This window comes from Hemicordylus capensis, chromosome 1 (genome assembly GCF_027244095.1).
Source record: "Hemicordylus capensis ecotype Gifberg chromosome 1, rHemCap1.1.pri, whole genome shotgun sequence".
In the NCBI taxonomy this organism is placed as follows: Eukaryota; Metazoa; Chordata; class Lepidosauria; order Squamata; family Cordylidae; genus Hemicordylus; species Hemicordylus capensis.
In genome coordinates this window covers 163,738,911-163,750,819 of record NC_069657.1, presented here as the reverse complement: position 1 = coordinate 163,750,819, position 11,909 = coordinate 163,738,911, and the positions used below count along the sequence as shown (strand labels likewise).

At 43.6% G+C, this 11,909-nt stretch overlaps 1 protein-coding gene across 1 annotated transcript; it reads left to right on the top strand.

The window, feature by feature from the left end:
- Positions 1-1,496: 1,496 nt before the first annotated feature.
- DBI (diazepam binding inhibitor, acyl-CoA binding protein) lies at positions 1,497-11,043 on the top strand. The gene is made up of 4 exons (XM_053306441.1): positions 1,497-1,682; positions 3,780-3,897; positions 8,375-8,437; positions 10,783-11,043. The coding sequence occupies exons 1-4, from the start codon at positions 1,569-1,571 to the stop codon at positions 10,857-10,859; spliced, it is 372 nt and encodes a 123-aa protein (XP_053162416.1). The 5' UTR covers positions 1,497-1,568; the 3' UTR covers positions 10,860-11,043.
- The last annotated feature ends 866 nt before the right edge of the window (positions 11,044-11,909 follow it).

Below are 11,909 nucleotides of genomic sequence, written 5' to 3'. Positions count from 1 at the left end.
AGACCTACGAACCACCTAATGGTGCAGTGGGGAAATGACATGAATAGCAAGCCAGAGGTTGCCAGTCCCTGCTGGTATGTTTCCCATGGGAAACACCTATATCAGGCAGCAGCAATATAGGAAGATGCTGAAAGGCATCATCTCATACCTCCTGGGAGGAGGCAATGGTAAACCCCTCCTGTATTCTACCAAAGAGACAACCAGAGGACTCTGTGGTTGCCAGGAGTTGAAACTGACTTGAACACTTTACCTTTAACAGGCCTAAGCACACCATGACTAAGGAGCTACAGACTTAAATGAGTTTAAAGGTAGACTTCAGATTCCCAATTGCAGATCGTAGACTCCCTGAGTTGAGGGCCAAGAGTGGGGGAAATGCATAGGGTCTCATTTTTTGAACAGAGTTTGCACTTTTTGCATGCACACACGCGTGCACACCCGCCCGCCCCACAGGCTACTTGTATCTTTAAATTCTTCATGATAGGCAGAAATTCAGCAATGCAATCTTTCCGATTGCTGTATCTCCATTATATTTGACATGTAGCTTTCAAAGGACGTCTGCTCCACTTACTATTATCCCCGTTGAGTATGTACTGTTACTTTTAAAAAAGAGCATATGTCCTTTGAAAGCTCCATGACAAATATAGTTGATACAACAATTGGAAAGATGTTAAAGATTTTTAAACTAATCCGTGCTAATTAATCCTTAGAATTTACTTAAGAACATAGGAACTTCCTATTAGGAAGTGCCTTTCTGGTCATGGTTCACCCAAATTAGAAGATGTTTTCAAACATTTGTCCCCAGATGTTTTTATACTACAACTCCCATCATCCCCAGCCAAAATGGCCACCATTGTAGCTGGTGATGATGGAAATTTTAGTCTGAGAACATCTGGGGACTCAAGTTTGGTATAGTGGCTAGAGTGCTGGACTAAGACCGGGGAGACCCGAGTTCAAATCCCTATTCAGCCATGATACTTGCTGGGTGACTCTGGGCCAGTCACTTCTCTCTCAGCCTAACCTACTTCACAGGGTTGTTGTGAGGAGAAACCTAAGTATGTAGTACACTGCTCTGGGCTCCTTGGAGGAAGATCAGGATATAAAATGTAAAAATAAAGTTTGGCAACCCCTGCAATACACCATTCATGTAAAAATCTAAAAAAAAAAAATAAGTAGCTAGGCTCCTGTTATAGTAGCCTATCTTCTGCTCACCCTTGCTAAAAGCATAATACGTACTTTGACAAATTGTGAGTGTGTGAGTGTTGTTATCCCCATGTGGCTTGTTTCCAAGTGTTAAGGGTAGAAGACATGGTGTTTTAAAACACTACAACAAAAGGAAACTACCTGTTTAATTTCCTTATGAGTTCCTATGTATTTCAAAGAAGCTTGCCACACTTCTACAAAGTACTGTCGGGAACCGGAAGTGGTTTCGATGTGGTTTTTATATCTCTTTGGCGATGACACTGAAGTACATCAAGGGCCGAGCTATTCGTTTGCAGAATCGTGCTGGAGCGCAATGAATCTCCGCCCCTCCGACACGCTTCCGGGATTGGTCGGCAAGAGGTAGCCTGATGCGTGAAATACTCACTCACTGTGCCGAAGTGCCTGCAGTGGGAGTAGCTGCACTTTCTGTTTTCCTCCTGCAGTGGTTGAAGCTGTCTGTGTTCGCTGCAGTCATGACCCAGGTAAGCCGTCGTGGAACCAGAGGGAGGTTGTAGTATCCTGTTATACTATGCTAAGATGGTGTTTCTTCTTTGTAGCCCTTGTAAGACTGAGTTCTTCTTGCAAGGGTAGGAGGAGTGGTGAGCTTTTGTTGGGTTTTTCTTTCCTGCCTCCTCCTACATTTTTCCCTTTCTCCGAGAGGTGTGTAAGCACCGGGTTGTGGGCTTTTGTGTGTGTCATGTAGCCTATTAACTCTGTCCTAGCCTTGTGGGTGGGAGAGAGTCTGTCCACGGTCATTCTTTCGCGGAAGGAAAGGGAGCCTGCAGCTTCGCATCATTGTAAAACATGTCGCTTGCATCGTGGGAGGTAACATTGTGCTTGCTAAAGACTTGCTCATGCACGCGGCGGACGGGCGGAGGCCAAGTCTGAGCTCGCAGAACTAGGCTGCGTTTTGAAATATTCATTCAATTGCTAAATATGCCTTTCAGGTTCTGGTGCTGGTTTTTTGTAACTCTGGGCTCTATGAAACTATCTTCCTCCATCACCACTAATGGGGAATAAAACCTTTTTTAGAACTATGTCTTTGATAGGGAGCCTTGTAGGCCATCCTAGGAATGGCAAGTGATTACAGTATTTTGGGTGTAACCCTTGTCCACAAAAACCTTCTAAGATAAGTACTAATTGTTCAAAACCACTAAGAGAATAAGTCTCTAAATCTCCTTACTTAGTGTTCGCTCCTCCACAACATTTAAGTGTTATGCTTCTGAGACAAAACAGAATGTCTGGTGTCTGAGGGCTTCTTGTATTAAATGGGTAGCTATAAATGCTGACACCATAATGCACAAATATGCCCTGGAAAATGGGTTTCCACTGCATATTCACAAGGAGTTCATGTGTATAGTGTCCAGCTGCAAAGAATATGCACATAGTCCAAATGGAAGTGACTTCATAGTAACATGAGTCAGCCCTGATAGCAAAGTTAAAGTCTTTCCTGCCAAATGTTGGCAAGGTAACTGATTGCACAATACTCCTACAATCAAGTTTCTTAACTTTTATGCTGTTCATCTAACAGTAGCCCTCATTTCTCACACCTACATACTAAGACAACCAACTTAATTAAATTAATAGCTAACCGAAGTGGCAATCTTATTCACAATTGTTTGAGAGAGTCCGATTTAACTCATGCCTAAGTGTGTGCATAGGATTGATCTAAATTAGTGGAACTGAAAAACTTAAGACTAGTAGGTGAAGCCCATCATTGACCAGGCAGTCACTTGGTATAGTTATAGGAAAGCTCAAGAAATTAAATGTATGTAATGGATTTTTTGTGTGTGTTTGCAAAAGGGAAGTAAACAGTTCACATTTGTAAGATTTCCACTTCAAGCATTAATTTATGTTATACCACATGAATTGCCATATATACTGTAGAAGACTTGAAATGCAGTAAACTTGAATCTGAGAGCTGCTGCTTCTTTGGGGCATGATGTCATTTTAGAATTGAACTGATTGAGTGTTAAAAGTTTTTCAAATTAAAAGCTAAAAAAACCCTTCCAGATGACACATGTTTAGAGAGGCTTTTTGTTGGCGTTTTTAAAAAAAAAAACAACCAACAAACTAAGGGAGAGAGCATGGCAAAGCTGTCTTGGGTGCATGTTCAATAGCCAAGTGGTCATAACAGAAAAGGCCTGCCAATCAAGGTCTCCATTAGTGGTGGGGCAATGAGAAGGACCTGAGATGCTGAACGAAGACCCTGGCAGGTTCATATAGGCCAAAAAAATCAGGCAAAATTTGATGTCTGTAGGCAACAAGTATGATATTCAGAATTTCTTCTAAAAAAACCTTTAAAATTTCACCAGGCATATTCTGGTGTCAAAAGTAGTTCATTCTGTGAATTTTAGTGGCAGGATTGTGTATGCAAAATCTAACATTTGTAGGTCATTGGTAAGTGGTTTTACTTTGCACAAATTCTTCAAAACATATAATGGAAGGTAGAAAATTGGAACTACAGTGCTTAAGACGATAGATCTTTTTGTAATATCTTGAGATCTGAAGTGATCTGCTGGCAGCAGTAAGAAATATATGACCAACATTAAGGGATCCTAATGTACTTGCTCATATAGGCAGAGTTTGATAAAGCTGCTGAAGAAGTAAAGAATCTGAAGTCTCAACCAACAGATCCAGAAATGCTCGACATCTACAGCCACTTTAAACAGGCTTCAGTTGGAGATATAAATACAGGTATGAGTAAAACCTCTAGGTGGTGTAATTGGGCTTGAAAGATCTTCAGCTCCTTGATTTACAAAGATTCTCATTGAGATTATCTTGTGCAAGTATTGCCCTGATCTATTTCACAGGGAACATGTTTTATAAAATATAGGTATGCACTCAATACATATGTACAATATTATATATCCTCTTTTCGCTCTCTGCATTAAAACGTAATTTATGGTCACTACTTGTGACTATAGTGTTTCACCACAAATCTCCAGTTGCTTTGGCACTACTTCTTACTCATGCTGCTGCTCTTCTGAGGTGTACAGTGCTTTATGTGCTTCAGGGAACTGAGTGATGGAGAAAAGCAGCATGGGTCTGTAACAAACTAAAATTCATTGTGTACTCACCATACTCAATTCACCTCATGAAACAGTAGAAATCTCTTGTGGTAGAACTTGTGATGCCTCTAGAAACATACACTCCTGCATGCCTAGTTGGAATGAGAAAGTGCTGTCTGACCCATGGAGATATTCCATGTTCTCATTGAACCAATGTACCCAAGCCAGTAGTTCAGGTGTTACTTAACTGCTGGGATTTCCAGTCCAATTTATCTCAAGAGACCTGGGGCAAATTGCAGAAACGTAAAGATCAGAAACATAAAGAGCTGAGACTTGCAAGCCTAAAAACTATATAACCAGTGTTCCCTCTAACAGGGATTACTAGATGTTGTTGACTACAACTCCCAGAATCCCCAGCTGCAGTAGCTCTTGCTTAGGGATTCTGGGAGTTGTAGTCAACATCTGGGAATCCCTGTTGGAGAGAACACTGTATATAACCCTTATCTGAGGGTCTTTAAGATGGCACATGAACATTTTACTGGCACTACTAGTGCCTGTAAGAACAACTATGCCATGGGGATAATACAGCTTTCATTTAACTCCTCTTCCTTTCACCCAATTTGAGTATCTGCATTTAAATGTTACAGCAGGTTCCTAGATCCCTGAACATCTCTTGCCCAGTAGCTTTATTATTATTAATAATAATAATAATAATAATAATTTTGATTTCTATACCACCCTTCCAAAAATGGCTCAGGGCGGTTTACACAGAGAAATAATAAATAAGATGGCTTATAGAACAGTTCAATGAGATGAAAGAATCCACTACTCCTTATGTTGCCATTTCAGCACATCAAGTATCCAACTTGAATTCATGTTTAGGAAATGAATTCCAAAAGTATCACTAAGCTGTCTTTCAGATGCTACAGCCAAGAGCAGTCCAGTACACTGCTGGATTAGTGTTCATTTGCGTTCAGTCTAACCTAGAATATTAGGCTTCCTCTTTCAAGTGGAAACTTAAGCATATCTGTCTGATCGGATGGAAGATGGAAAAAATACTTGCAGGCTTTGACACCCAACTGGCAGCTTACATTCTAAGCACCCTGACTTGTAGCACAGTTGGCACAAGTCACTGTACTGTATCTTGTCTTTTTGTGGGGGTTTTTTGGGGGTGGCGGCAGTATGCAGTTCTTCCCAGGCACAATTGCCCTTTGTGATGGCATAGCCCCATTCCATGTTGTAATTTGTCACAGGCATGTAGTAAAAAGGGCATGGCACTGAGCCTCAGTTGCCTTTCATCGCTGACAAAATGGACAATGCCACTCACTAGCATGGAAGCTATAATTGACAGCTCTAAACCCTCCTGTATAGCTTGGTTGGGAGTATACATCTTGTAGGATATGGCAAACAGCAGCAAGACTACCTCTGCAGTGTTCTCTCCTTGGGCAAAACCCTAAATATTGTCTCTTGAGCTGACTGGGGCTCAGCCCTATACATTCCTGCAATTAAGGAACAAAAGGTTTTGCTAAAAGGGGGCCAAGGTGTGGTGTTAACAGTTCTTATTAAAAGGCACAATATAGCTTAAAAACATTTCCCCCAGCATCCCCACCTTTCTAAGCTAGCCCTCCAGGGCTGGGGTGTGTTATGAGCCCCTGTATAGAAAGGCTTTGAAGAGTCATGATAGAAAACACAGGTATCCTGTTTTATAGTAGTACTCCCTAATGCTAAAGGTATAGCAGTAAAGTTCTTTAATCCCTTCTACAGAAAACATGATGTAGAGGCTAGCAATGTGCATGGAACCAGTAACTGCTGGTTCAAAGGGGGATAGCTTTAAGAACCAGGGAGAGTGCTCTAGCCCCACCACCACCAGAGCTGTGATTTACAAATGGTCCTGTGGGGTGGCATTGTTCCTGCTTGCTGCCCTAGTGCATGGTGGACCAGAGGGGTGCATGCACACACTTGCACATCAGGTACTTCCGGTCCGCCACGCACTGGGGTGGCAAAGAGGTACGCTGTGGCCCATGGGACACAGTGAGGGTGGGGGAAATATGGGGGTGGGGGTAAGAGCATCCTCCCCAGTCCTTAAAGCTGTCACCCCCAACACACACACCTTTGAATCGCCGGACATTTGGACTGATTCGTGCACATCCCTAGTAGAGGCAACTCTCCTATTAATCATGAGAATGAGTGTTGTGCTTAGAGGCAAATATCTTTCCTTGCCTCTTAAAATGGCGCCAGCCTGCTGATCTACTAACCTACTTAGTGCCTTGGCCTATCAGATGGATTTGACTGCAAGGCAACGACTTAAAATAGCTGCCCCTACCTCAAGTTTGGGTAGGCAAATTGAAGCACAGCTTTGATGTTCAACTTGCAAAACAGCAGGCTGAAGAGCAAGTCTTAATACCCTGGTACCAAGTGACATGTCCAGGATACGGTCGTGAGTGGTCCTCTTTGATTACTCAGAAACAATGTGGCTACTGTTGGCAGATGGACTGGGGAGGGGGATCTACAACTCTGCTAATGTATTGCTGGCATTGGCAGTGGAGAACAAGGGGGAGAAGCCTCTTTCCTTGCAGAGAGGGAGCTGCCAACTAGAACTAAAGGTCATTCACTGCTCCTGGACTGCAGGCAGCAGATTTAGTTGCCCCATTGCCAGGATAAAAGGACTGTCGCTTGTAGAACTTGAGCAATAGCATTGCTATTTATACTTTATAGCTTTGCTCACTCCAGAGGCAAGGAGCATGGAAAGTAGATCAAAAGGAATATTTCAACATCTATGACTTTCCCACATTCTACCCTCCAAAAAGAGCAGAAATGTAAAAGCTTTCCCCTGCTTCCATCCTGCACTCATCTGGCCTTCAATTAGAGGTGGCTGCCTCAGCAGGCAGATTACCAGAATGGCAAGATGGCTGCCACCACTGCCATTGGAACAGCCCTGCAGAACTTATCTGGCCCTCTGCAAAGCTTGCAAGATGCATGATATAAGAGGCAGTGGCTTCTGGCAACCTTCCATCAGCCCCATGCCACTTCCAAAGCTTACAAGAGTTGTGTTTGAAAGAGGACTGGCCTCCAGCAGGAGCATGAGTCAAGGCAGCATTTGATACTTCTCATCAAGTGCTACAATGCCTTGGACCACCCCTGCCTTCCGTATGCAGACCAAACCCTTACCAAAAAGTTTGGACTTTGGGTAGTTGTCAAGGAAGGGGAGACTGCACTTCATGACTGCAAAAGCATAAATGATTAAATGAGATCCCAGGGCAGAAATCCCTGGCTTGCCTTAGGCAGTATCTTCATCTTGGAGGCTTGACCATCTTCATGGGGTGACCATGAGAATGCTAGTGGGTTTCTTGAACATACTAAAGAGATGCTAAATATTAGCATAGCATGTGCCTGATCAACTTGTCTTCATGTTCATAATGGGATGTAATTGAAGAGATGACCTGACCATGTGAATGTTGGTAGACTAGGAGCGGCCCCAAAACCTGCGTTCACCATGGAGCATGACATTTTGCTAGCATGCAGAACAGAACTTGGCAACACTCCTTTGATCTACTGGACAGACTACCTTGGGAAAGAATTGGTTTCTACACATGAAACTGACTTCTGGCTAATCTACAGCCACTAACAATTGCCCACAAATGAGCACCTGGTAATAGGACTTGCTTTTGGAAAGTTCTAGGCACTTTAGATTTCAAGTAAACACCCTCGGAAGTATACAGAGACAGAAACTCATGTTTTTTGCTATTGTATTTTACATGTATTCCATTTGGAAATGAGACCCTACAGAACAAAGCCATACAGTCTGCATGAACACAGTGCGAGTCACTCTTTTGTAGTGTTAAAGCTAAGATAGTTGAAAGCCAACATAATGGTTGGATCTTTCAGAAAATAATGGGGGTAGCTTATTTTAAGGTCCACAATGTTAAGTTGTCTAACTTTAATTAGAAGTGAAAGTGAGTTTCCTGCTGCTCAAAATAATTTATCTATTTATTTTTATACTAAACATATGTATCCAAATAATGCTCTAGATGATTTTGACTTAAGTGGTTCTACCCTGCCTGTGAGTTAACAATGCCTGCTAGAGGCCACTTGTTCCTTCCACATATCGCTGGGTATTTAAGAGCAAGGATGTTGCATTACTGTCTTGAAATGCTTTCTTTCAGAACGCCCTGGAATGTTTGACTTCAAAGGCAAAGCGAAGTGGGATGCTTGGAATGGCCTGAAAGGTAAGACATGGGCAAGGACTGAAGTGGCCAATGTGACCACAATGGGATACAGCTGCATTTCTGTCATCTCTACCAAAACAGTATTCAGGCTGCCTGCAGAAGAAATGTTCTCCATGTGTTCTTGACAGGCTGTATTGTAAAAAAAAAAAAAAAAACCCAAAATTGAAGCTGACATTACAACTGTGCACTAAGGGAAGGGGTTTTTATGGCAGTCGGCTGCCTCAAGTGTGCTGTTCAATCTGGCATGCTTTATGTGCACACATAGGGGAGGTTATCCAGCCCAGCTGCTCAAAGGTCCTACAACTGGAAATTACTTAACACTTTTATACCACTTTTCACAAAGCAGCTTAAAATTGGGGGATGGGGACAACAAGATGGGTGCACAGTCTAAAAAGAAACAAGGTAGATTCCAGCAACTGTCAACTATCTAGCAGATGGCAAGAAACTGTAACAATGTGTCTACACTGAAATAAAGGCCCTTCCTTGGGTGACCTTGATCCATATAAGCCATTAAGATAAGCTGTGGCATTTAGAATGGCCAGTCACATGAAGCTCCCAAATAAAGAGGCAGAATGAATGAGGCATGGCAAGTCAACAATATATCTTTGTCTGGCTGAGTGTTACTCCTTGAGGAAATTGAATTCTGTAGCTCTGACAGCTCTAGGGCTGTACTACTGAAACTATTATGACTCTGAAGTTCCCCTTGAAGTCTTCTAGGACTGAAACACTTGACTGCATATTGCCTCTCCTTATAAGAAGCCACTTGGCTTTGCCACTACTAGAAAACCACAGAACAATGTATCACATGGGTTGCTGAAGCTCTGCAATCAAACTTGCACTTGATGTTGTCTTAGAGTTGAGTGAAAGCTACCTATCAAACATGTTTCCATCTATATAATTCTCTTAGCCGGCATGCATGTCCTGAATTTGGTGGCGGAACTCTTACGACACATTGCGAGAGTTCCACCGCCAAAGGGCGAGAGTTGCGGGCAAGAAAAAATGGTAGCGGCGGGCCGCAAAATGGCCTGAGGAGGCCGACTCAGCTGGCCGCTGGGAAGTGGCAGGACAGCCTGGCTAGGTCAGGCCATCCCGGGTAAGGACAAGGAGGTGGCGGCCCGGCCTGGCCACCAGGAGCGGGAGGTGGCGGCAGCAGGATGGCCAGAGTAGGCGCCGGTGAGTGGGAAACAGGAGGCGGCGTGAAGCCCCAGATCCCATTGGAGGCCAGGGTGGGAGGGAAATGGGTGGTGGGACTTGGCCACCCAGGAGGAGGTTCCCTGTTCACCACCCGCTGAGGTAAGAGGCACAGTGCGGGTGGAGGGGAAGGAGGAGAGGAATGGAAGGGGAGGGAGGACAAGAGGGAGGGGGCAGGGGAGGGAGGGCAAGAGTGTGGGGCGGGAGGGGAGGGGGTGAGGGGAGCAGGGGGAGGGCAAGAGTGTGGGGTGGGAGGGGGCAAGAGAGGGGAGCAGGAGGGAGGGGAAGGCGGGGGCAAGAGGGGAGCAGGAGGGAGGGCAAGAGAGTGGGGCAGGAGGAAGGGGGAGGGAGTGCAAGAGAGAGTGGGGCAGGAGGGAGCAGCCAGCCCCAAAGAGCGCACAGATAATCTGTGCAGGTAGGCTAGTATTGATAAATTCCTGTAGACTTCTAAAAGCCATGTCCATCAAGCAATATTTCAGTGACTGTTCTGGCCAGGTTGCTCATCGCACTGATCTTTAAATTATCTATAAAACTAATATTTTATTGATAACCCTACTGGTTGACTCCTGCTTAAACATTAAAGCTATGGTTCTAGTAGCTGTTAAGGTTCCAAAACTGACTGATCAAATACCCTTAGTTGCCATTCATGGATTAAGATGCCTTTGTCACTGTACTTGGAGGTCTTCTAGTCCCTCCCTCAGCTCAGGGCAGGAAACTGCTACAGCATGTCAGACAGCCTCTGTTTGAAAACCTTCAATGGAGAGCCCACCACTGCACAAGGCAGACATTGGTCCTAACCTCTAGTCTGAACTTGCTTCCTTAATTCAACCCTTTGGTTCCAGTCCTTCCCTCAAAAAGCAACAGAGAACAAGTCCACTCCTATGTGACAGCCTTTCAGACAGCTGTCCTATCTCCCCCTCTTAGTCTCTGGGCTGAACATGCCTAGCTCCTTCAACTGGTCCTTGTAGGGTTGGTTAGACCTCTCGCCATCTCTTTTTGCCCATTACTTCTGTTATCAGCACAGAATAGGGTAGAACAATTACTTTTCATGGTGTGGCTACTAGGCAGCCTAAGAACTTTCTGTCTAGGCAACTTTTCTGATTCTTTTGCATGGATCCAACAATTCATCCCTAATGTATTTCTTATTCTTCTAGGAATGTCTAAAGAAGATGCAATGAAGGCATATATAGCAAAAGTAGAAGAACTGAAGGGCAAATATGGAATGCAGTGAACTCCTATCTGCATGCCTTAAATGGAATCATGCCTTACTAATACTGTGGACAACTGAACTGTACTACACAGTACTACAGTGCCAAGAGTTGATGCAACATTGGTGTTAATAGCTGCTTTAACTTCTGATGGTTTATAGAATAAATAAAACTAAATAAAAAATAAAACTATCAAATTCATAAAAACATGATCTTTTTGCTTTAATGCTATTCCTGCATGACACTACTGGAGTATAGCTTTGTCTGTTGGGGACAAGGTACATCACCCCAAGTAAGGATGTACTTGGCTGCTCAAGGCAACATGTAAATAAGGCTTCTGTCCCTACCGCAAGGGTTACAGGACAGTCCTGTTTGAGGGAAGCTATGAACAGATTGATTGGATTAATGCTACAATTCATCAGTACAGAAATGCCCCACTTGAGTTTAGGGCTAGGAGCCAACAAAAGACACAACCATGAGAGAGAGAGAGAACTTGGGGAGACTTATTATATAATTTGTTAAGCACTTCTAGACTTGAAACTGAAGCCTGTCCAGTTCCAGGCAGATAGGAAAGCAGAATACTAGAAACAATTATGGACAGTTCAGTCTACTTGCTTCCTTTAGGGAACCTGGTACCTCTAAAAGCATGGTTTGTCTTCTACAAATATACACTATCAGTTATGTTGCCATAATGCAACTTGGGAATGTGAAGATGCAACATCTGAAAAACACAAGCCTTATGTCTCTGGCTTCAACATCTAAAAGTTCTAGTTTGGCAACTGCAGTTATGGAATTGAAGTTCTTACACAGTTGATAAGAGTAAATTATTAAAGGTGTTTCCCATCTCAAGGGATGGGGAAAGCAACTTTGAGTCCTTGGCTGTAGCCATAAGCTTGAGAGCTGCACATAAGCTATCACTGTCTGGCTCTGGCTGTATGTTCCCTTCTCTTGGTATCCCATAAAGGTTTGTTTTTTCCTTTATGTTTATATTCCACTCTTCCTCCAAGGAACCAAGAGTGATGTACATGGTTATGTTCATCCTCATAGCAACCCTGTCAGGTAGGTTAGGCTGA